This window comes from Colletotrichum phormii, assembly GCF_030913505.1.
Source record: "Colletotrichum phormii strain CBS 102054 chromosome Unknown BDP81scaffold_30, whole genome shotgun sequence".
Lineage (NCBI taxonomy): Eukaryota > Fungi > Ascomycota > Sordariomycetes > Glomerellales > Glomerellaceae > Colletotrichum > Colletotrichum phormii.
In genome coordinates, this window is record NW_026851472.1 from 365,395 (window position 1) to 388,951 (window position 23,557).

A 23,557-nucleotide genomic window follows, 5' to 3' on the forward strand; every position below is an offset into this window, starting at 1 on the left:
GTAAGGTTGAATCCGGATTATTTCGTTGTTTAGTCTGGCTGTCCTGAATGAATGTGCGAGATAAAACTGCAGCTTTTAAGCTGCTAAAAGACATTCAGACCCGTGGGGCGAGTTGAAATTGCAGTGAAGTGGATCCGTTGAGGGTTATCTAAAAAATGAGGCTTACCTATCACTCGATTCGCTAGAGGCCGTCGACAAACGACTTCCAGCACGAAGGCTACCAAGCATTACCCAATGATGCCTCACGAAAGAAATAAAGTCATTTGTTTGCAATGCGAATCTTCAATGATGACGAGAGCCAACAATATTATTTCGGAGAGATCCAGACCTCAGCAAGCGGCAAGCGGTCACTTTTTGCAACTCAGATATAACGCTGGGTGTATAGAGAAATGAAGTAGCCAAGGATGCAATGGAACGAGTCGATAGATGGATAAGAGAGCCACTGCGGGTTAACGACAGGTCATTTCAAATGTGAAGCTGTTCACGCACAAGACGCTCTTGGTAACAGCACGGCCTCCCGGGGGGTGTTAAAATTGCTGTGAACATAAGAGCTAGAAAGCAGGCTGCCGTCCTGCCCAGGTACAATTATGCGAATGCCAATTATATCGTGGGCGCGCAGCCTATACGCAAAGCTGACACTACCACACCCCAACCCGAAGTCCAACGGCATGGTGATGGAACTGTGTAGAGAGGAGGAGGCGATTCCCCTGTGATGAGGAACAGAAAGGCTTTTGCATTTGAATTGGCTAGGCTACCCCGTCAGCCTCATGTGTTCAAGATGAAGGCCATCGATTGCCTGGAAGATCGAAGGTAAGGAACATGACAAGCGAGTCGATCTCACGAATTGTATCTAGAGCGAAGGGCACTTGTGTGGGAGGTCTTGGAATTACTCTGAAAGCGTTAACAAATTCGGCGATGGAGGCTTTCCGGTCTCTCGAGGAGTCAGGGAAGCTGAGTTTGTGACGAGGGACTCATCTTATCAAGTGAAAGAGTCGCCAAACCGCACTTTGATACGGTTAGATAGCGTCGACGGCCAGGTAGACAAGAAACTCCAAGGATAGCAAAGGGGTCACAGCAAGAACATCATGTATATATGGCATCAACGTCAATTTCGTCAGAGAGTATCGACTCTATCCTTCCACCGCCCTCGTACCAGAAGACGAACCCCCACTCATCCATCACAAACCCATATCCTAGGGCGTCTCAACGAAATCATTCAAATAGGAATTCAGAGCCAGTATCCCTCATCCACAAGCCGCTCAGAAATGCGGAAACTCTCTCTCCTACCCCGAGGCCGAGTGCCAGATAGTCCACGACTTGACTCTCCACTTCCATTGACGTGCCACTTCTGGAAACCCGCTTACTGTAGCGAGGTGGTACCAAATCGACGAAATTTCGTGTTCGTCGTATAGAATCAAGAAAAGGTTGGCGCAAATACACAAGAGCCGAAAAAAAGACTTTGATAAAATGAAAATGTGACGGAGACGGCGGCACTGTAAAATCCTCGGTCGCTTTGGAAGCCGACGTTGGTGTGCCGTTGCGTCGATCCATCAATGCAAAGATCCATACGCTCTCTCCTCTTTTTTGGTTTCCAACACTCGAATTGAAAATGAAATTGTCGGATGCCCTCGCTTCCCGATGCTGATGTAAGAGAGATCATCTCCCAAGGTGCCTCTCCCGATATGTGTACTCGAACAAGAAAACCGAATTAGGTGTGTATCGACGCGGATCTTTTCGTGTTCGTTTGCCCGAGGTCGTCCACTGCCATCCGGATGCGACTTTCGTCATGCGAATGGGTATACAATGCTGATCGTAGAAGACTGGAAAGTAGTTGCTCTGAGAAGCACGTGATGCTGGTAATGATATTCATGGGTCTCGTGACCTTTTGTTGGTTGTGTTATGTTGATGTGATCCATACGGGTCATCATCTTGCTCTGCGTGGTGGTTCCACTGGCCGTTCTTGACGGACTGTTATGCAAGGTTAGTTGCTCTTGGTTTCGTTACTGTCCCTTTCCCATGGGGAAGGGTGCCGGTTGTCCAGATTGCTGGAGTTGCATAGCTTTCTGCTGAGCGACTCGGGCCGCATCAGCTTCGGCTGCGGCAGCAGCTGCCTTTTTCGCAGCCAGAGTGGCTTTTCGCTTATTGACAGCGCCCTGCATGCTGCCATTGAGCCATCGTTCTGGAAATATTGTTAGTGGACTGTGATATCAGTGATGGGGTTAGGTGAAAAAGTACTCTTCATCGAGGCGGACATCTTCTCCGACTTGGTCATGGTGGAGTAATCCTTCTCCTCCCCTTCGGCCTGGCTAGGCGGGGCTGATGACTTGGCCGAGGTAGGTGCAGACATCGGGGCTGGCCGAGGGGTCGATAGGTTGTACTCGCTGACGTCGGTCGATGTTTGGCGCGGTGAGGCTGGGGGCTTGATGGTCCATCTGGAGCCGTTGTTGATCAACTTGAAGGACACTATCAGCCGGGGCAGAGGTGATTCGGGTGTATCGAGAGTCGCAGCGAAGCGGTGTATGTCAGCTAGAATGTGTTCGCTCAACGTCTCCTTGGGTGCGAGCTCCGGTGCGCTTTGCTTTCTGTTAATGCGAATGATGCGTGCCTTCTTGGGCTGGGGTTCGGCCTCCACTTCTTCCTCGTCGACTTCCTCCTCATCCTGCCAGTTTCGCTGTCGCTTCTTCTGGCGCAGTCCGTAGGTAGATCCGGCGTCCGAGATAGTGGCCATGGATGATGCCGAGGTAGGGCGAGATTCGTCGGTTGTCTCGGGTGCAGCAACGGCAACATGACCGTTGCTCTTTCGCTGCGCTGCGCGACCTCTCTTGGGGGTCGGTTTCTCGGGCTCTTCTGGCTCCTCCTCGACAATGGCGGCTGACTTTGGTTGTCTGCCACGCTTGCGCTTGGGAGGCTGTACCTGCTCTGGCTCCGGCGGCGGGACGATAGCCTCTTCTTCGGGAACAGGCGAAGTCGGCTCCGAGACCACCACAGCAGACTTCCTACCCCTCGGTCCTCTCTTTTTGGGGCCGGGCTTGGCAGGTGATATTGTTTGCGGCTCAGGCTCAGGCTCCTCATCGGGGTCTTGAGCAGATGCCGCCTTCTCTGCAGCGGCGGCCCTACCGCGTTTCTTCGGGCCTGGTTTGTTACTTCCCGGAGTTGCTGCACGGTGGTCGTCCTGTAACACGCCGTCAAACAACTTCGGGGGGTTGCGAGTTCTCTTGCCAGAGACGATGACTCCATCGCCCTCGGCAGCCTTGGCGCTTGCTTGCGGCTGGCTTCGAAGTTGGCGAACACCCTCTCCTCCACCACCCTTCTGGGCGCCGGGATCTTGGTTGCCGACTTTGTTGGGGTGAGGATCGTACTCGAAGTGATACGTAGCGGCCATGATCCTGTCTTGCAAGCGTTGTTCGAGAATCCCGGCGTCTTTCTCCTTGATCGTGGCTCGGGAGCCCTGCACCTCAAACTCCTTTTCCATGTATGAGTCTACCTTGGCAAAGGCATTCAAGTCGGCAGTCTTCTTTTCGTAGGCGGCATCTTGAATTGCGCGACGCTGGGCATTTTCTTGATCGTCTACGATCCTGCTGCACTCCTTGTACTCTTCTTGATAGGCAAGGAGGCATTCGTTCGCCTGAGCCAGAAGGTCCCAGAGCTCCTCTTGGGGAAGGTCCTCAGAGTCCTTCAAGAAGGCTAGGAATTCGGTAGGATCTCTGACCTTTTTGAATCTGTACTGTTTTCTGAACCGCTGCTTGGGCATCAAGGCTGGTGTGCTGGTTCCAGTGGCAGCCGAGGGCACGACTGGCGACCCTTGCCGGGGCGTCAATGCGGGAGTCGGGGCAGCCGAGTTGTAAGCGGATCCTTGGGAAAGTTGCTGACCCTGGCTGTCGGGTGCGAGATCCTCATCGTGTTCGGCGTCGCGCTCAGCGTCGTCAACTTCACCGTCCGCATCGACATTGGCGCCATCCTCTGCGTCTGCTTCGGCACCTTGACCATGAGCAATCGCATTGGCATCCTCGGGCGTCTCTTCAGCGTTCTCTCGCTCGCCGGAAGCTTCAGCGGCGTCGACGTTTGAAGTGGGCGCAGACGCTTCGACAGCGACGGGGTAGATGGAGTGGGTGACATATTCGCCATCAATGTAAGGTGTAAGGTGGGACCACGCATGGCGCTTCTTTTTCGCCTCAGGAGCGGCGGGCTGGGGCTGCGGGGATGCTGCTTTGGGTTCAGGAACAGCAATATCATCCTGCATCTCTGCATCGGGTTCTTCTGCGATGTCAACGTCCATCTCGTCTTGGGGCCGGGACAAATCCTCGGACTGAGTCGTGAATGATACAGAGACGTCGACATCTTGTGAAGGGGCGGTAGATTGTGTATTCAACGGCTCCTCTTGAGGCGGAAGCTTATTTTCGGTCGCTTCAGCATGACTATTTACCTTTGCGTCCTCTGTTGACACATCGGCGATAGACTCTCGTGGTTCTTCAATCGGCTGTGCGACGTTGACATGGTCGGTGTTGGTGTTGGTGGCGTTGAAAATCTGAGTAACGGCTGGTGCGGAATTTTCCTGGGTACCGGAGACAACAGCAGAGTCGGTGTTGGCTGCCGGCTCAGCCATCTCCGGTAGAGCCGTTCTTTGCGGTACGCTCTCAGTAGGCCGCACGGGAGAACTGGCTTCTCTCTTGGGCTGGATAGAATAGTCTTCGACGAATTCGCCATGATGAACTGCTGTCGCCTCGGTGTCTGGGCGGGGGCCAATGTTTCCGAAAATGGTGACTTGGTTGACGCGGATGGGCTGAGGGTGCGCAATGATAGGGCTTGACACCACATTCGCGGCGGTAACAATGTCGTCGGGGACGGGTTGTGCTTGGCTCGATTGACTCTCATCCTGCTTGATGATCTGATGGTCAATGGGAGAGGCCAGCTGAAGTATTACCTGAGTCTTGCGCTGGATGGGTGACGAGAGCTGGTGGTCATGGGTTTCTGGAAGGGAGGCGTGACCGGAGATGTCCTTGTCATTGTCATCATGTTCAGATGCATCATCGGAGCTGATGAGGTCAGAAGAATCGCCCACCACTTCAATAGTGTCTTTGACAATATCTTCGTCTGATTGCTGAGAGTAGAAGGATTGTTGCTCGACGACGTTCTTCCGGGCCGGTGTCCGACGACGAGCGGCGGTAATGCTAGCGACGGAAAATTCTCTCGAGTTGGCGCGGCGTTTCTGTGCCGTGGGAGTGTAGTACTCTTCGTCGACGACTTCACTATCAGCCCGCTTCTTGCGGGTAGCAGTGCGAGGAGCCGGGATCGCAATCTCGGGCAGCTCATCCTCAAAGTCTGCGGCGGAGTAGTCGATTTTGGCACGCTTTCTCAAAGTGTGAGGGCCCTTGCGGTAGGTCTCGTCTTCTTCATCGGCGGGTCCGTCAAAGCCGCTGGTGCGAGATCTCTTTCTAAGAGCCTTGCCAGGGCCAGGACCAGGACCGCCTGTGCTGGGAGATGAGCGGACGCTGAAGGGGTTATTCATGGGAATGGGCTTTGCGTTGCGGCGATTTGGAGGAGCCGTCTGAGGAGTGCGAGAGGCAGCAACGGGAGGAGAGCGCGTCATGATGCTCGAGTTTGACTCGCCGCCGGCGCTGGTATCAGACTGGATGCTGGAAGTAGGAAGAGTTTTCCGGCGATTCGGACGGCCACCACGAGAGCGCTGGTCCATATCTATAAGGGCAGCGGGTGTGTGATGGTGCGCTCAAGTAAGAACAGGTGAAGAGGTGACCTGGCTTACGGAGACGGATGTGTAGATGATTCGGGGGTAGAAGGGGAGCCGCAATAAGATGGCGGAGAAAGCCGAGAAGTCATTCAATGAGACGGGAGGCGACTGCTCTGAATATTGATTGTGATGTGGATGAGGAATAATTGATCCCCTCTCCCGTCGTAGATTTGACGGATGTGAGTGAGAGGCGGTCGAAAGGGGGGGGAGGGAGGTTGAAGGTGAAGGTGCTGGCAGAAACCGGGTTTGATGCAAGTAAGTGGTGATGTGGTGGTTTGACTTGGACCACCCGACTGACTGAGAGCTGAGAGTGAGAGCCAAAGGTGGTGAGTGGTGAGTGAGTGAGTGAGCGAGACCGAGAGAGAGACCTGAGCTGAGGAAACGGGCCTTGCTGGTGTCAATACCAAATAAGAGGTCAAATTTGGGAGCAGACAGGTCGGGTCTGCGCGATAGTAAGAGCAAACAAAAATACGCTCTGGAGAAAGCTGGAAAGCCAAGGAAAATAGCGACGATATTTTCAAGAGGGCAAAGAAGTTGTGAGGTTAGGATATCTGGCGTGGAAAAAGTGGTAATTTGCGCTGTTGGTGGCCCCTTCCTGTCTTGTTGCTGAGATGGCTCTTTCCCGTCTTCACTTTGACTTGCATTTCTCAATTTTGCCAGCCGGGGCCCTGTTCACGTCCACACGTCCACCTCTTGCTGGCCTGGCTCAGGCTGGCTGCCACTTCCTCCCGTTCCGTTACTGGCTGGCGGGGGCCGAGAGAGAGAAAGGGAAGGCACGACTGGGGCCCCTTTGGAATGCTCCTGCACTGGCATTGGCTGTTAGTTCCTTCCGAGCCAGCCACGCCTGGACCACAAGGCAATGGGAAGGGAAGGAACGAAAAAACCGGTACGTGGGTACAAGGGCCCAAGGGGGGAAAGGGAACTCGGGAGTGAGATACGTACCTCCGGTTCACTCTCACCCCAAGTTCCCGTCCCGTCGCAGCCATCCATCCAAGCTATGTACGGGTGCCGTGATGGGAGACCATCTAGCAGCTATGAGCCTTACTCAACTCCCTGTGATGTGCTCTCTACAGGGGGATCTCTAGTGGACAAAGCGCTAAATTCAGTGAGCAACACCCCTAACAGCCTGCTGCAAGCCTTGACAGACCAAGAATGGGAACTCAGCCCGGCCAGATGGCGACTTCAGACGGGGACCCACAAGACACGCTTTTTTCATTTCCGACTGGGGATGGGCGTCCACTCAGAGCCAATGAGATGACACGCTTCTCGTACACTCCGGATCTGGACTAGCGCGTCCCTTCTCTCCGCTTGATGCATGTCCCGTCCCTGGTGATGCATGTCTCCAGCAGCTGTCGCCAATATGTGTAGTGCTGTGCCTGCGCTGGTGCATCACATTTCCCCCGTTTGGTTCACAGTTGGACAACTGAGTGAAGGTTCAACTGCGTCTTCTTATCAACCACCCATCTTCATTTCAACAGTGAGCTGGAGTCCCTCTGTTACACTCCCCAATACCGCATTGATCGCTTCGGCCTGGCCCGTCGGACTTAGTACCCCACGCTATCTTGCTCCTTTGAGCTCTTGTTTCACGGTGTCCTGATACCTAGCGTTGCCTGACTAAGCTTGCCGGGCATCCCTTTTGGAGCTACCTAAACGCCCTCGAAGTGCTGCACCTTTTGGCTAGTGACGTCTGCCCCGCAACATCACCAACACCACAAGACCTCCATCGCCCAACATGGCTTCCAAGAAAACAAAGTCCGCCGCTGCCGGCGACGACATTGACGACCTCTTTGATGGCATTGGTGACAATGTTGCTCCCCCCAAGAAGTCGCTCGAGAAGAAGCCCAAGCCTACCACCGCCGCCTCCAAGGCAATGGCTGATAACGACATCCTGGCCGAGCTCGAGAAGGACCTCGAGCAACCCTCCCGTCCGCATACGCCGCGTCTTAAGGAGACGGCAGCGAAGGGCATTCCCAAACGCTCTGCGACCCCTACCACCGACGACAAGTCGACTGCCCCCCGCAAGTCTACCGACAGCGCACGATCTCTCCGCGCGAGCTTCACCCCGAGTGCCACGAGCTCTGACCTGCAAGAACCCGAGAAGAGGCCTGCCGAACAGCTTGCCGCCGCACCTTCATCGGCTGCTAGTACCGAAGCCGCGCCAGCTGCGGGAGGTGGCTGGTGGGGCGGCATCTTTAACACGGCCACTGCTGCCATGAAGCAGGCCGAAGCTGCTGTCAAGGAGATTCAGAAGAACGAGGAAGCCAAGAAATGGGCCGAACAAGTTCGAGGAAATGTTGGTGGCCTCAGAGCTCTTGGTAAGTCCCTAAGCTGATTGCGCCGTCTTGTCAACGCAACCAAGGCACGTTGGTAGACTTGGAGCAACCAGGTACTAACACTACCTCAACAGGTGACAACCTTCGCCAGCAAGCCCTTCCGACATTCACAAACATCCTCCATACTATTGCTCCTCCCATCAGCTCTCACGAGAGACTCCTCATCCACATTGCCCACGATATGGTCGGATACCCTTCCCTCGATCCCTTGATCTACGGCACCTTCTCCCGCGTCATGTCCCAGGTGGAGGGCGGTGAGTTGATGGTCATTCAGAGAGGCCAGGAAACTCACAGCCGCAGATACTCCAACGACGGTGGCGCTGGCTGGAGAGACGGCCCTTGGTGGAGACAATCTGACTCCCCGCGTGACCTGGGTCTGATCAAGGGTCTGACCGAGGGCACGAAGCTCTGCCGTGCCGGAGCTGAAGGGTACGCCAGCGAGTACTTTGCAGCCAACGGTGGTGTCGAGCAGGCTCGGCTACGTGCAACTGAGCCGGTGAGCGAAGACAACCCGGTTCGCAGCTCCGACCTGTTTCTTGCCATCCAGGCTGTGGGTACCACGGCCGACGCGGGTCTCTTTGCCCGTACGTCTGCTGTTGAGAAGGAGAAGGAGGCTTCGGCCGTGACCGAGCAGGATGAGGCTGACGAGATGGTTTGCTTCGCCGTCTTCTGCCTCGACCCTGTCCACGAGATCGAGTACTCGGCCATCAGCCAGTCCATCCCGGCCAAGTGGATCCGCTGGTTGGACGCCTCCAACCCGCTGACTCCTGCCAGCGGCGAGGATGGCCAGGAGGATTTCCTGGGTCAATCTATTCCGGACGAGATCCGTGAGATTGTCGAGGGCGGTGGTGTCGATCCCCGCGAGTGGGTCGCCGAGTGGATCGAGGAGTTGCTGAGCCTGGCTGTGGGTGTTGTGGCACAGAGATATGTTGCCAGGAGAATGGGTGTCGGTGAAGGAGGCATCGGCAAGGGCAAGAGGCGTATGGACGAGCTCGTTCAGGGTGGTGGTGGCGAGGCTGCTCGGGCTGGTCTCATCTAAGCCCGTACCGGATAGCGGTGACTGTATGATTTTATCTAGGTGTTCGGGTATACCGCTTTCTTTATCAATATCATTGAATATCCATTATCATTATACAAATGGCATCATCAGTGGTCACGTATTTGCCTGCTAGTGTGACATATACCTTGATCGTCGTTCAAACATATTCGGAGTTGACGAACAATTAGACCTCGGCATATAATCTAATGAAGCGCATGGTTGATGTTTCTCAGACAACCCCGCGGATGGAACGCCCTAGGACTTATTTTCGTTTGCGAGCTTAGACACCTGGGACATTCGTATTGTCACCAACTCCTTGAGTTCCAAGGTTGTTGATATTACCTCTGAGAAAGGAATCAAAAAAAAATCCATGTCGACGAAGAAACCTTCCAACTCGTTCTGAATCAAGTCAGATTATTGAGGTTATTCTACTCCTAACGCATGATTCTGAAGTTACCTTTATGCGCCAACCGACTTACACGGCTCGGGACTGAACAGCCGGCGCCAGCTGTGTCCCATGCCCGGCACCTCACCCGAGCCCCCACATTGGGTTCCTTCCCAAAAAGTCCACCCCCGCCGTTGTCAGGGATCGTGCGTATTACATAATCCAGAAGACACGCCGTAAAATCTGCAAAGAAAATTTCCTTCCTTCAGTATTTCCCATTCTACCAGTTTCACTGGTTGAACACCACATCTTGACTTGACCGGCATCGCCAAAAACGCAGATGGCTCGAGTGAGTCAAACAGGAACATTCTCACATATTTCTGTAAGAATGCGCATTATTCATTGCCTCCCTGAACTCTGCAGCGATGACCATCGCGTCAGAAAGTGGTGTGAAACCAAACGAACAGGAGGGTAGCTTTCAGCTATCGTTACCTACAGCAGCGTCTACCCAGTCACTCGGGATATTCACGAGTCTTTGCTTCGGCGAGGGTCTCCTTCTTGTGCCGCGTTTTGCGGTGCACTCTGGAGAGGACTGGAATACTACTATTGAACGGCGAAATCGAGGGAAGGGCGTTTACGTCTTGATCTTGATTTCGCCGGCTGCGAGAAAAACAGGACCATCATAGTCCATGCCCATCTTTTTTTCCTACATGGGCGAGGCTCCAGGCGTACCGACATATTTTTGCTGTGATTTGTTGTTTGAATGATTTGAAGTGAAGGCATTGCTGGCCTGAAGTGGTACTTGCCAGTCAGGTTAATGTTGTCCAAATGACTCGGTTGACTCCGAGTTGCTCCATTACCCAGGCTTGTGAAGCATCTGCACTGCGGCCACGAGCAGTCAGTCCATCAGGCGACAAAGTTACTCTGAGGTGGCCCGAGAACTGAGAGATTATTTCATGTTATGGAATATGGATTCAGAGGAGCAAAATGATTTTGCATCCCGGCCGAGTCCCAGTTTAAGGTTGCCAGTCTCCGAAGTTTTCCTCCACCCACATGCCATTGCAGCCAACCACCTTGGATGGGGAGGTGCAAGTTACTGTCGCCATTCACCACAAAGAAAGGCCTGACGTCACTTGGCAGTCAGCGCTCACAAACGGCAGGACGGCAACGCCAGCAAGCCGCTCTTTCCTCTCCTCCTCGACGCAGTAAGGTACCTTGATACCTCACGTTACCCCCTCCTTTCCCCCCTAAATGTACGTAGCTGTTCTTTAGCGTTTCTGTGCCAAGGAAACTCGACATATCCAAAGTCGACGTCGACGTCTTATCACAACCTCTCTACTGCTTGCATGTGCTTCACATCAGACCATCTCGACTCCCACGCCCACGCCCTCATATACCTGGCTGCATACCTTACGTAGACACTTCATTTCGTGCTGAACTCATCTTGAATCACTCGAGTCTCGTCAACATTCGATGCCACCCAGAATCATCGTGAACCCTCTTCGTAACACCATCATCACCCGCCGATCCCATCTGCCCCGTCTATCACACACCATGACTCCCACCAAGGACCGCAAGGAGTCCAAGTTCTCTCACTTGCCTCTGAGCACCAGCGGACCCATCAGCTGCGCCGTCACGGGCAGCGCGCTGCTGAACACCCCATATCTCAATAAGGGAACGGCCTTCCCCGAGGATGAGCGCCGCGAGTTCAACCTCACCGGTCTACTTCCCCAGAGCATCCACTCCCTCGACCAGCAACTGCACCGCGCCTATGAGCAGTACAAGAGCCGCCAGGATGACCTTGCCAAGAATACCTTTCTGACGTCGTTGAAGGAGCAGAATGAGGTGCTGTACTATCGGGTACGTGTTTGCATGTTGCCTCATATTGAAGTATTTGTGATTCTGAGACTGGGTAGTTGCTGCAAGAACATCTTCCAGAAATGTTCAGCATAGTGTACACGCCCACCGAGGGAGACGCCATTCAGAACTTCTCCAGGCTTTTCAGAAGGCCTGATGGCTGCTTTTTGAACATTAATGATATAGACCGTGTTTATCACGATCTCGCCCAGTGGGGACGACCAGGGGATATCGACTACATTGTCGTTACCGGCAAGTTTCCCCATCCCCGCAGCTGCCTTTGGTCTCTCGAACCTGTAGCTCTCGCATGATGTGCTAACTAGCTGCACCAGATGGAGAAGAAATTCTGGGTATCGGAGACCAAGGTGTCGGTGGTGTCTTGATCTCCGTGGCCAAGCTCGTTCTCACAACTCTGTGCGCTGGCGTTCATCCCAATCGGACTTTGCCTGTGGTGCTCGACTGTGGTACCGATAATGAGGAGCTCTTAAACGATGATTTGTACCTGGGACTCCGACAGAAGCGTGTGCGAGGACACAAGTATGACCGCTTCGTTGACGAGTTCGTCAAGGCTGCCAGGAGGCTGTATCCCCGCGCTTACATCCATTTCGAGGACTTTGGTCTCACCAATGGTACGTTGCTTGTGTGAATCTTGTTCCGGGACCTTTACTGACAAGCTCTGAACTACGCAGCCAGAAGAATTTTGGATCAGTATCGTCCCCACATCCCTTGCTTCAACGATGATGTGCAGGGAACAGGATGCGTCACTTTAGCGGCCATCACGGCTGCTCTACACGTGAGCAAGCAGAAGCTCACTGACCTGCGCCTGGTCATCTTTGGTGCCGGTTCGGCTGGCGTCGGAATCGCGGACCAAGTCAGAGACGCCATTGCCGCTGAAGGGAACATGAGCAAGGAGGATGCATCCAAGCAGATCTGGTGCGTGAATGTCAGCACCACTACAAGCTGCATCATTCTTGCTAACAGAGACACAGGTTGATCGACAAGCCCGGCCTCTTGACTACCGACAGCGAGGTATCCGCCGCCCAAAAGGGCTTCGCCAAGGACCCTTCAGACTGGAAAGACAAGGACGCGTCTCTCCTCTCGGTCATCAAGAGCGTCAAGCCCAACGTCCTTATCGGGACCTCGACGAAGCCCAAGGCCTTTACGGAAGAAATTGTCCGGGCCATGGCAGACGGCGTCGAGCGACCCATCATCCTCCCGCTCTCCAACCCAACCCGGCTTCACGAGGCCGTGCCCGAGGATATCTACAAGTGGACCGACGGCAAGGCTCTCGTCGCGACAGGATCCCCCTTCAAACCGGTCAAGGGTCCATGGGGCGAAGGCGGCAAGGAGATTGATATCGAGGTCGCAGAGTGCAATAACTCGGTCGTCTTCCCTGGCATCGGTCTCGGCTCCGTGCTCTGCCGCGCTAGCCTGGTGACGGATAAGATGCTCGTTGCGGCCGTGGAGGGCGTCGCGTCGCTGAGTCCCGCGCTTAAAGACCAGACGGCGCCGCTGCTTCCTGGTGTAGATGTCGTCAGGGACGTGAGCGTCAGGGTCGCGCGGGCTGTGATCAAGGCGGCTGTCAAGGAGGGCGTGGCGACGGAGGAGGGGATCCCGGAGGGGGACGAGGACCTGGACGAGTGGATCCGGGAGCAGATGTGGTCGCCCGAGTACCGCCCGCTCAAGCATGTTGAGTTTAGTGAGGCGAGTAGGGAGGCCAAGGGGGAGATGAAGGTTGCTGGGAGCTTTAGCAGAGTTGGGAGCTGGTAGATGCTGTCGTTTGGTTTCAAAGAAGGCGTGTCCAAGACCGGAGTCTCTTCCGAATACCGCAAAAGGGCAAAATACATGCAACACCGGGCATTCGCCGGTCGTCTCCGACCCGACTACTACTCCGGCCCTCACTGGTTTATCGATGGGAGAGCGGACGGGATCCCGAGTTCTCCAGTGGGTGTGGTCGCATGTGCTGTGTCGAGGGAGTGGGGATGCTCAAGTTAGGGAGAAGTTTGGTGGTGAGGCTCTGGAAAGGCTGATCAGCGTCGTCGGGGTCATTTGGGGAATGGAGGCAGAACAACCATTTAATAATCCTGAAATAGATACTAGAGAATGATTGGAAGAGTTTAACGCAAAGACTTGTGCAGAATTGTTTTGTGGTGGTGTTTGGTGAATTGAATCGGCATTTTAATGACTCTTTTCAAATACGAAAAAGTGGCAATACTAATGAACACCGCGACAATTGGCGACAAGTCTCGCCACGACAGCCAGTCCAGAAGGAAAATAAATACGTCGGATCGATCCGAGAACTAGCAATGATTTTCATGAGGATCATGAGAGAAAAAATAAAGGAAATATATTACCGAGGCTTTCCGGTAAAACTCACACTCATTTAGGAACAACGAGGGGCAGCAAGATAGGGGAAGACTTTTCTCACGAGGGCAACAGATTGAAGAAAACTACGGACTGCTAGTCTTGAGTATCTCAAAGAATGTCCCAGCTAAGAATTTCTTCATGAGACATGTACCTGCATCTCTGCTGCCTCTTGACAAAGGCAGTTGGCATTACACCGCATCTGAGCCTCATCCAATGACCACCGTCCTCTGACACTGATCCAGCCTCAACCTGAGAGTAACATATACAACGCCACTCAAGTAGACACAAGAGGTGAAATTCTTCATGAGGCTCATTCCAGTTCATTCAGTTGTGCGACATCGACGATTGCAACATGTCAAAATGGGTCCCAGCTCATGGACAGAGAGCCAAGCAGACTACGAACAGCTGTGGTTACACACGAGCAAAAGGAACCTGGGAACCCAGCCATCATGTCATGAACTTTTACTTTTTATTTCTACTCAGCCACGGCACTCATTGCTGCGACACATCAACCTTTGTCCACCAAAACTCCGACTCCTTCCTCGCCCACGTATCGGCATGCAACCTCGCCGGAACACCCGCCTCGCCCCCAATAAGCTCCTTATTCTCCTCCGCAAACACCAACGCCTTGGGCTCCTCCGCCACATACCGCTCCCACACCGGCCTCTCGGGCGCGCTCTCGCCCCGCACGGCATTCGGATCACCCGCGACGATGAAGCTGGCCAGGTACGCGTTCAGCGTCAGACACAGCTCCTTTTGCGTCGGCGAGATTTTCGACTTGGCGGGCTCGCAGGCCTCGTAGTACATATTCTCGCCGTGGCGCGCGCGGTCGAGGAGGGAGCTCTCGAGACCCCATTGGTAGAGGTATACCGGCAGCTCCGGGTCCGCGCGGGAGGCGAGATCGGCTGTTTGCCGGACGGGCGCGACGTAGGCGTACTGCCCGTAGGCGATTTCGAGGCGGCGGTATTGGGCACCCGTGCCGTCGAGGGATTCCTTGTAGGGCGAGGTGGGGATGGTGAGGGGGTCCGGGTAGAGTTTGTCAATGGTCTCGACGTCCTCCTTGGAGAGCAAGGGGAGCAGGTCTGCGAAGAAGGAGGTGAATTCTTCCGAGGCGGACACCTTTTTGGAGATGTAGATGGAGCCTTCGTTGCGGTTGAAGCCCGTCATGATGGGGACTTTGCGCCACTTGTTGAGGCGCCAGGATTCCATTGGCGGGCGGGGGATGATGTCGCCGTCGACGACGGGCTGGAAGGCCCAGCGGAGGGACGGGTTGTACTTGTCAAAGACTGCGATTTGGGCTTTTTGGACGACCTCTGTTGGCGCGGCGCGGAGGTAGGCGAAGGTTTCGGCGGCGGAGAGGTTGGGCGGGCAGCCTGTTTCTGTGAGGAAGTCTGCGAATTGGGCTTCGTGGATGGGGGCGCTGTAGGGGCGGACTGCGCGGGATGTTGGGGCGCCGGATTCGAGGATGACTTTGTGGAAGAGGGGTGGGTTGTATTGGCCTTCGTCGTTGATGAGGATGTGGCCGATCTGGGGTTGTTTGTTAGATTTGAGTCTTCTCTTTTGGGGGAAGAAATGGCAATGTCTATGAAGACTTACAGAGTGTGCTCCGGCGGAGATGCCAAAGAGGGTGACGTTGTTGGGGTCTCCGCCAAATGCCGTGATGTTGTCGCGAACCCACTCGAGGAGAATGATTTGATCTTTCAGACCGAGGTTCACGGAGCCCTCCTCGTAGCTCTTGGTTGACGGGAGGAAACCGAGCGCTCCGATACGATAGTTGAAGGAAACCGCAATGAAAGCCTGTCCCGAGTTGGCCAGGAACGAAGCCGTGTTGTGCATCATGGCCGTGCCTCTGTTGAACGCGCCGCCGTGGATGTACACGGCCACGGGCAGCAGTGTCTCATCTCGAGACGACGAGACGGGCCGGAAGACGTTGGCGGTCAGGCAGTCCTCGCTGTACTCAAACGCCGGTCCGCCGGGGAAGAGCTGCTTGCCCGGCGCGACGGGACCCCATTTCGAGGCGTCGATTTCCTTCGTTGAGGGTTCGACTTTGACCGGCGCGCGGAACCTGCGATCTCCTGTTGGCGGGAGCGCATACGGAATACCCTTGAAGGCTTCGACCGGCCGGGGGAGACTGTCTGACACTACTGTGCCGATGACGGTTCCCTGGGTGAGTTTCACTGAAGGACGGGCGTCTTGGATTGTTGAACCCATTGTGAGTGACTGTGAAGCTTTGGGTCTCTGCCTTGACTGTGTGTAAAGACGGATGATGGAGTTGAGTTGAGTTGAAGAGTCTCAAGTCGCAATTCACAACTCACAACTCACGACCGGGGTGCATCCCACGGAGCTCTTATCGATAATCGGCGGTTGCTCGTACCGGCTTGCCGTTTGAGTTGCAGTTGACTTAGACACGCCTCTTCTCGGACAAGCTCCGGATAGTGACCTGACTAGTATTACTCTGTAGTTATCGAATGGTTGCTTGGCACCGTGGCGGGAAAGGCTTGATTAGGCGTTAAATGATTGCGAGAGACTCAAAGAGGCTGTTGATACCGGGGGCTTTCCCGCGGGGACGAAACAGCCGATCTCGGCGGGCGACGCGCTTTCGGGCCCAGATCTGGGCGCCGGACTCCCCTTTTCACCTTTCGACAAGTTGAATAAAGTCAGCAATACTCCGTAAAGGTCCCCCGTTCCCGGCTTATCAGCCCCCGTCCGACTTGTGCTATCGGACGGACCCCGACTCATGGACCCCCCCGGCACGACTTCCCCGCGATAGCCAACTGCCATTGTTTCCTAGTGTTCCCAGCTGAATTCCCAGTCACCCAGTCTCGCGGATAACGTCGCCCGTAACATGTGGTTCCATATGGATCTGAGTTCAGATAAGACGTCCCATTGACGGACTCCTGGGCCTCCGCGTTATCATACCTATCTACCTGGTAGTTTACCCCGGACTGGGTAGCGTGGCGTGGTCAGGGTTGTCGAGATAATGACCAATTGGCAATGAGACATTAAAGGAGTTATCCCTCTCTTCAGAGAGAGACGGGAGTTCCTTGGAAAAATAGAAGAGAGGCTTCATCTTTGGCTCTCTTTCTCGGGATCACCACGCTCACCTTTTTCAAGTCTTTTGTTTTCGAAGTGTTCGCCTACATCGACAACAATGGCTGAGAAAGCGTCCAAAGACATCAAAGTCGCCGAGGATGGCCTCGAACCGACAAAGTCCTTCACGGCGGGCGAGGTCGCGCACCTCGACGAGTCCGAGGCCTTCCTCCAGGAGAACAACATCACAGAAGAGTACCTCGCCGAGCTCGTCAACGACAAGGAGAAGAACCGCCGCCTGGTCCGCAAAATCGATCTGATGATCCTCCCGCTCCTGGCCGGCACCTACGTCTTGCAATACATTGACAAGCAGGCGCTGTCCTACGCCGCCGTCTTTGATTTGTTTTCTAGCACGAGCGTCACGCAGACAGAGTACTCGTGGTTCGCGAGTATCTTCTACCTGGCTTACCTGGTTGCCGAGTACCCGTGGGTCTACATTGCGCAGAAGACGCGCATGGGCAAGGTTGTGGCGGGATGTGTTTTGTCGTGGGGTTCCGTCTTGATGATCACGGCTGCGTGCTCCAACTTCCCGGGACTTGCTGCATGCCGTTTCCTGCTTGGAGTCTTTGAGGCACCCATCACGACGTGCTTCATGATGATGGTTTCCATGTGGTGAGTACTAGGCGCATCAACCCCCCTGTTTCGATACTGTGTCTAACTCAGTCCCAAGGTACGTGCGATCGGAACAGCCTATGCGTGCAGGAATCTTCTACTGCTGCAACGGTGTCGGCAGCATGCTCGGCGGTGTCCTGAGCTACGGCATCGGCCAAATCGACTCCTTCCCCGTATGGAAGGCCGTCTTCCTCATCTGCGGCGGCATCACCGTCATCTGGGGCGGCCTGCTCCTCGTCTTCCTGCCCGACAGCATCCTAAGCGCCAAGAGATTCTCCCTCGAGGAGAGAGCCCTCCTGGTCGGCCGCGCCCGTCTCGCAAAGACTGGTGTCCTTAACAAGACCATCAAGTGGTACCAAGTCAAGGAGGCCTGCCTCGACCCCCAGGTCTGGCTGCTGACGCTCTTCGTCCTGCTCAACGAGGTCATCAACGGCGGCGTGGCCAACTTTGGCAAGCTCATCATCAAGGGACTCGTCTCTGACCCGCTGCTGACCACGGCGTTGGGAATCCCGCAAGGCGCGTTCCAGGTCTTTTGGATTCTCACGGGTGCCTACACCGCGTCGAGGTTCCGTAACCAGCGCACGACTGTCATGGCGGTGTGGCTCATCCCCACCATTATCGGCTGCTGCATGATCTGGAAGCTGGATAGAACACACTACAAGGTTGGTGTCCTGTTTGGGTACTACATGATTGGCTGCTATGTCGCCTCCCTGGTCCTGGCCTTGCAGATGCCGGCGACGAACCTTGGAGGATACACCAAGCGCATCACGGCCTCGGCTATTGTCTTCACGGCGTACTGCGTGGGTAACATCATCGGACCCCACGCCTTCCTTGCCAAGGAGGCGCCGTTGTACGAGACTGGGTGCAAGCTCATTCTCGCGTGCTCGGCTTCGCAGGTGGCTATTGCTGTTGGATTGCGGATTCTCCTTATTCGCCGTAACAAGCAGCGGGATGCGGCGGCAGCGGCAGCTGTTATCTCGCCGGATGCTGAGCACGAGGATGAGGGAGTCGATTTGACTGACAAGGAGGTGAGTTATCCGAGCTGTTGTGATTATGAAGAGACTTTGAAAACTAACATGTGGATAGAACCCCAACTTCCGTTATGTATTGTAAGATATGTTTGCGCGGGATATGTTATAGAGATGACTATAGACAAGAATCTGTTTAGAAGAGCGACAATTATGAGACCATGTTCGAATCGAGAATTGTACTTGAACTGTGAAGCGTAATAGAGCGTTGCCGGGGATTGCCCGCAGAAAGCTAGAGATACCGCCGGGCAGCCGGGCAGTGGCTCTGGATTGCCCGCGGAAATAGACCGCCGACAACCTAGAACGTAGGCCGGAGCTTCTCTAGCTTCCTCTTCCTCGATGACTCGTCTCGTTCCTGTCCCACGTATACACCTAGATGAGGAAGAGTAGTCATGTTCTTTTAGAACGGTTGCCTGTTAATCAGCAACTGTCAGGTACAAATTCGTGTTAGTGGTCTCTCACAAGGTCACGCAGCACAGTTCCGGAGGCAGGTCGAGTGGCAGCGGAAAACTTGGGGATGGAATCATAATCGTATTGACAGTCTGGCAGCTGCGCCTAGACATGTGAGACCCGTATCTGTACCATGACGAACACCTTAACGGCCACGGCTTTTTCAAGGCCTGCATCAATCTGCGGCACGGAGGCTATCAGAGTAGCCCCAGAATCCTCGACCATGGAGACCATCGAGGGTGGCACGAGAATCCTTCGCTAGCCGGGGCGTGGAAGAGGGAGAAAAGACATCGCATCGGGGGCGAAGGGGGCGGATGGTCACTGGGGACTTTTTTGTGGTTTGTCTTGATCTCGAACGCGGAAAATCTCATTTTGTTGGGTAGTCGTGAACCATTCCTATGCCATTTTCCTCTCCGCAGAGAGCCGGACGCCTCGAATTGGCGATATACCATGCAACCAACTCTAGATCCATGATGTCGACCGACCAGACCGAACGACTAGACCCTTTTGACAAGTCAGTCCATCCGTTCGGTTGTTGCAAACAGCCCTTTTGCGAGCCGTACAATAAAACTCCCGACGTACCATCCTTCCCCCCGAGGTCGCACCCTTTCAGCATTTAGCGCTGGCCGGACCAGACAGCCTTGACGAGGCCATCACGCTGGGCCAGACGGTTGAAGGCGTCGTCGGACTCGCCCATCGCGCGAACGAAACCGGAGAGGGCGTAGACGTGGTTCTCGCCGGGGACGGCGCGGCCGTTCTCGTCAACCTTGGCGACGGAGATCTGGACGGAGGCGTGGTCCTTGGCCTTGATGATGCGGTTGGTGGCGCTGCACTTGCGCGGAACGTAGCTATTCGACGGGGAAAAACACAAGAAATTAGCATGGACTCTCGATATCGAATTTTTGGTGTAGTCGCGCTTTTCTGCGAAAGCTTCAATTCTCTCTCGATTTCGTCGCGCGGAAGTTTCGTGGGACGGTTCGGTATGGGGGGAGGGGGGTTTCTCACAGATCGACGATCTCGCCCTTGTCGTTCTCCATTGCTGCGGCTTGCGTTCGGGTTGACTAGAAGCAAGTAGGTGGTGGTTTGCGTGGATGTTGTCGTTCGCGGGGTCGAGATGCAGGAGAGCTGTGGTAGACCTGACTGACTGCCTTCTTTTTTCGAAATTTCGTGTGGGCGGGCCGAAGCGGCAGGAAAGGGTTGAGATCACGTGGATCTAGCGACCTTGCTTACCTCATATCGAAGATAAGATAAGGAGGCTGTCATCGCCCAACCGGGAAGGTGATGGTCTGTGCTCGATGACCAGGATGTATCATGTACCCCTGCTGCAGACAAGGTACGTACTCAGGCCTGGAACTCGGTCCCCTCCACGCTTCCTGCGCGCGTGGGCTCCAGTGGGTGCTGGGGTGCTTTGTTGATGTTCAAAGTCGACGGCGTGAATTCCTTCCAAACTGCCACCGCCACTCGAATGCGCTACTCTCCCTCGACCAATTGTCCTGACTCCGTAATACGGGAACAACTGATGCCTCTATCTTCTGCATAGTCGTACGGTCTTTCATTCCTTCCATACCCACAAACTTTCAATCTGCTGCGAGTCGCATCGAAAACATGCGCTTTGCGCATCACGACGGGTTCGCCGAGATTCACGATGGGGTCGCCGTTTCGAAGCACCCGTCATGACGCCTATAAGCTCTCCTCTTCGCCGAGCTTGCCATCCCTAGACCAGATCAAGTCTCTATTCCCCAAGCAACCACCCATCCGAAGCCCCATGGTTGCCACGTCCACCCCAACACATGCGAGCCACCTCTTCGCCAATCCTTCGAGCTTTCTTCGTCAGGAACAACCTCCGATCGACTTGACAACACCATGCAGAGATGAGCCCATGCCACCTCGACCACAAGAAGAGGAAGAGGTTACAGTGATATCCATTGCGAACATACCGAGACCGAAACGCAAGAGGGGTGTCAAAGTTCTCGAGAAGAAGGCGTCCCAACCGCCTTCACCGTCCAAACCGATTAAAGATGCCTCTGCTAGTCCACCGTGGAAGAAATATGCGAACCCCAAGAAATCGGCTGCAAAGTCTGAGAAGAAACCCAAGGCTGCGAAGCCAAAGGTAGCAGCCAAGAAGAGTGGTGCCCAGAGTTGTCACTTTGCGAAGCCCAAGGTTGAAGGCGGGGAGGACTCACCTCCACTCCCACAATCACCAAAGAGGGATGCAAACGAGCCATTGGAGCTCGAGGCGGCTTTGAGACGCCGTGTAGACTGGACCCCGCCGCCAGCGGACAATGGCATGGCTTCGGCGTCAAAATTTTCTCAGGCCATCGACCTCCTTTCCTCGACTGTGGAGAGCCCGGGCCGTGCCGCGTCCAAGCAAACATTCGAGAACCTTTTCGAAAAGTTTGGTCGGCCGGACGAGGAACTGAAGAGGCCTTCAGCAGAGCCATCCGATGGCGACAGACCGGTACTGAAGAAGAGGAAGTTAATCGAGACAATGCCCGTAAGCGAATCGTCAAAAATGGGACCACCGCAGAAGGGGCCTTTGAAAGTAAAAGCACCGAGGAAAAAACCACGCACGATCACCGAGCTGGCCACGGCAGCCTACGTGGTTCCAGATGCTACCGAACAGGAGCAACCGTCTGCGCCTCCAGTCGAGAGTATTGAGGACGGAGGAGAGACTGCCAAATCAAAGGGAAAGAAGAGGGCATCGAAAGCAAAGAAACCGAAAAAGGCTCCTCCACCGGAACCAATCTTGTTGTCACCAACCGCGGCTCTCCGGCAAGCTGCGAATCAAGATTATGTTTTCGGGACCTCGAGCCAGCTGGCACGTGAACACTCGCCTACTTTCCTCAGGGATCTTCAGTCTGCGCTGCAGGCATCAAATTCAATGAGGGAAGATCCGTTCGTGACCCCGATCAACAGTGACGCGATTGAGCCAGAACCCAAGCAAAAGCTCTGGGATGTTGGCGCGAGAGACGAGGACGGCAGGCTGCTGGATTTGGAAGTCATCAATCTGGCCGACACTCCACAGGCTGCCCCAGACGCTGCGGATGGTCTCAATCCTTTTGGCTATGCTGGAATCGATCAGAGAGTGGCTCCGCCAGCTCATATGCCATCAGATGTCTCGTTTCCGGATATTGAAGATCTCCTGAACAAGGATATGGCAATCGAGTTGCCGCCACATCCTGTCGTTTCTACACAAGAGAAAGTAAATGCGCCGTTACCGGCTCAGATGTTGTCGGACATGTCCTTTCCAGACATCGACGACCTTTTGGGAAAAGAGGCGGATCACGATGGCAGGTCTCGGACACAAAACGAAGCATTGCCGTCCTCGCCACCCCCTGGAGCAGCTAAAATCACAGCTCAGTCAGTCGAAGTGGTGTTGGTATCTTCTGGCCCTGGAGCACATACCGAGGAAGAAGCTAGCAATCTACCACCATTCGAGTCACCATCAGCACAAGCGTCGGAAGCGTCAAAGTCTGTGGTGGTGGAGGACGCGGCCCTAGAGATTGCGAAACCAGACTTTGGCCTTTACACCGACAACCAACTTGCGCGAGAGATATCGTCTTACGGATTCAAACCAGTCAAGCGAAGGCAAGCCATGCTTGCTCTTCTAGACCAGTGCTGGGTGGGCAAGCAGAGGACCGCCCTTTCATTGCTTCCCACGAACCGCCCTATCTCGACGACATCCCAGGCGCAAGCTGCTGCTAAGGCACAGAAACCAGCTGCCACCGTGTCTCCGAAGCGGCCGCGGGGTCGTCCGCGAAAGACTAGTGTAATTGAAGTCGAAGCTGAAGTTGAAATGCCGTCCAGTGAACCGCCGCCGTCTGCTCAGCCACCACCCCCGTCTCCCAAGCGAGGCCGTGGTCGACCGAGGAAGAACTCCGAGGCGACGACAGCCACCGCCTCGACGGCTAGTAAGAAGGGCAAATCGAAAGCAGTATCTGGCGTACCAAAAGAACCCAAAGCACCTAGGAAGGCGGCTTCGCGAGTGGCATCACCGCCCAAGAAGAAAGCCAAAGTGAAAAAGGTCATTGAGATCCCGGATTCGGAATCTGAAGGGGCGCTTTCCTTGTCACCGTCACCATGCTCTTCGCCTGAGCCGACATTCTCGCCAGCTCCTGAAGAAGCCTCAGTGTCAATTGGCGACGAGACAGAAATGTCACTCGCAGCATCCCAAAGCCAGCGATCGGAACTTCTGTTTGCGCGCATCACTGAGGCTGTTACCTCGGCGCCTCCCACGACGGACCCCAAACAGCCGTCATTTCACGAGATGATGCTCATGTACGATCCAGTCGTGCTTGAAGATCTTGCAGGTTGGCTCAATACCGGACAGCTGTCTAGGGTTGGATACGACGGTGAAGTCTCACCGATTGAAGTAAAGCAATGGTGCGAGTCAAAGAGCGTCTGCTGCCTGTGGCGCGAGAGCTTGAGAGGAAAGGAGCGGAAGCGGTATTGATACGGAGTCTACATTATGCATTTACGATACCCCTTGAATAGCCTTTGCGTGAGATGGCCGGCGTTCATTGAGATGAGCTCCTGATGCTGTTTAGTCGAACACCTCAAATAAAACAACATTGTTCTTCACTCAAGATGAGCCTGATTGAGAAAATAGGATGTTCGAATCGATGTTCCCTGATTGAGATGAGATGTGCG

The 23,557-nt window shown here is 54.7% G+C and overlaps 7 protein-coding genes across 7 annotated transcripts; 4 read left to right on the forward strand and 3 right to left on the reverse strand.

Annotated features, from left to right (window-relative positions):
* Positions 1-2,000: 2,000 nt before the first annotated feature.
* Positions 2,001-5,692, reverse strand: BDP81DRAFT_332331 (uncharacterized protein; the record flags this gene model as incomplete). Its single annotated transcript, XM_060585585.1, has 2 exons — positions 2,001-2,179; positions 2,236-5,692. The coding sequence occupies 2 exons, from the start codon at positions 5,690-5,692 to the stop codon at positions 2,001-2,003; spliced, it is 3,636 nt and encodes a 1,211-aa protein (XP_060439283.1).
* A 1,482-nt stretch (positions 5,693-7,174) lies between these two features.
* BDP81DRAFT_384918 (maintenance of telomere capping protein 1) lies at positions 7,175-9,231 on the forward strand. The gene is made up of 2 exons (XM_060586963.1): positions 7,175-8,061; positions 8,154-9,231. The coding sequence occupies exons 1-2, from the start codon at positions 7,479-7,481 to the stop codon at positions 9,116-9,118; spliced, it is 1,548 nt and encodes a 515-aa protein (XP_060439284.1). The 5' UTR covers positions 7,175-7,478; the 3' UTR covers positions 9,119-9,231.
* A 1,379-nt stretch (positions 9,232-10,610) lies between these two features.
* Positions 10,611-13,295, forward strand: BDP81DRAFT_439945 (malic enzyme). The gene is made up of 5 exons (XM_060591456.1): positions 10,611-11,363; positions 11,420-11,612; positions 11,693-11,989; positions 12,050-12,293; positions 12,350-13,295. Exons 1-5 carry the CDS (start codon positions 10,977-10,979, stop codon positions 13,128-13,130), a joined length of 1,902 nt encoding a protein of 633 aa, XP_060439285.1. The 5' UTR covers positions 10,611-10,976; the 3' UTR covers positions 13,131-13,295.
* A 924-nt stretch (positions 13,296-14,219) lies between these two features.
* On the reverse strand, positions 14,220-15,938 carry BDP81DRAFT_332446 (carboxylesterase; the record flags this gene model as incomplete). Its single annotated transcript, XM_060585595.1, has 2 exons — positions 14,220-15,254; positions 15,324-15,938. 2 exons carry the CDS (start codon positions 15,936-15,938, stop codon positions 14,220-14,222), a joined length of 1,650 nt encoding a protein of 549 aa, XP_060439286.1.
* A 492-nt stretch (positions 15,939-16,430) lies between these two features.
* Positions 16,431-18,908, forward strand: BDP81DRAFT_485024 (major facilitator superfamily transporter). The gene is made up of 3 exons (XM_060595134.1): positions 16,431-17,429; positions 17,488-18,457; positions 18,516-18,908. The coding sequence occupies exons 1-3, from the start codon at positions 16,879-16,881 to the stop codon at positions 18,540-18,542; spliced, it is 1,548 nt and encodes a 515-aa protein (XP_060439287.1). The 5' UTR covers positions 16,431-16,878; the 3' UTR covers positions 18,543-18,908.
* Positions 18,909-19,523: 615 nt separating this feature from the next.
* On the reverse strand, positions 19,524-19,944 carry BDP81DRAFT_332351 (40S ribosomal protein S21; the record flags this gene model as incomplete). The annotated part of the gene is made up of 2 exons (XM_060585586.1): positions 19,524-19,755; positions 19,913-19,944. The coding sequence occupies 2 exons, from the start codon at positions 19,942-19,944 to the stop codon at positions 19,524-19,526; spliced, it is 264 nt and encodes an 87-aa protein (XP_060439288.1).
* Positions 19,945-20,371: 427 nt separating this feature from the next.
* Positions 20,372-23,501, forward strand: BDP81DRAFT_439952 (uncharacterized protein). The gene has a single exon (XM_060591457.1). The coding sequence runs from the start codon at positions 20,553-20,555 to the stop codon at positions 23,358-23,360; it is 2,808 nt and encodes a 935-aa protein (XP_060439289.1). The 5' UTR covers positions 20,372-20,552; the 3' UTR covers positions 23,361-23,501.
* Positions 23,502-23,557: the final 56 nt, after the last annotated feature.

Bases quoted from the DNA above. Each gene is read 5' to 3' on its own strand.
- BDP81DRAFT_439952 (XM_060591457.1), top strand. From the start codon at position 20,553: ATGGGGTCGCCGTTTCGAAGCACCCGTCATGACGCCTATAAGCTCTCC.
- BDP81DRAFT_439945 (XM_060591456.1), top strand. From the start codon at position 10,977: ATGCCACCCAGAATCATCGTGAACCCTCTTCGTAACACCATCATCACC. The intron at 11,613-11,692 runs GCAAGTTTCCCC...TAGCTGCACCAG, and splicing joins CGACTACATTGTCGTTACCG to ATGGAGAAGAAATTCTGGGT. The intron at 12,294-12,349 runs GTGCGTGAATGT...ACAGAGACACAG, and splicing joins GATGCATCCAAGCAGATCTG to GTTGATCGACAAGCCCGGCC.
- BDP81DRAFT_384918 (XM_060586963.1), top strand. From the start codon at position 7,479: ATGGCTTCCAAGAAAACAAAGTCCGCCGCTGCCGGCGACGACATTGAC. The intron at 8,062-8,153 runs GTAAGTCCCTAA...CTACCTCAACAG, and splicing joins TGGTGGCCTCAGAGCTCTTG to GTGACAACCTTCGCCAGCAA.
- BDP81DRAFT_485024 (XM_060595134.1), top strand. From the start codon at position 16,879: ATGGCTGAGAAAGCGTCCAAAGACATCAAAGTCGCCGAGGATGGCCTC. The intron at 17,430-17,487 runs GTGAGTACTAGG...CTCAGTCCCAAG, and splicing joins ATGATGATGGTTTCCATGTG to GTACGTGCGATCGGAACAGC. The intron at 18,458-18,515 runs GTGAGTTATCCG...ACATGTGGATAG, and splicing joins TCGATTTGACTGACAAGGAG to AACCCCAACTTCCGTTATGT.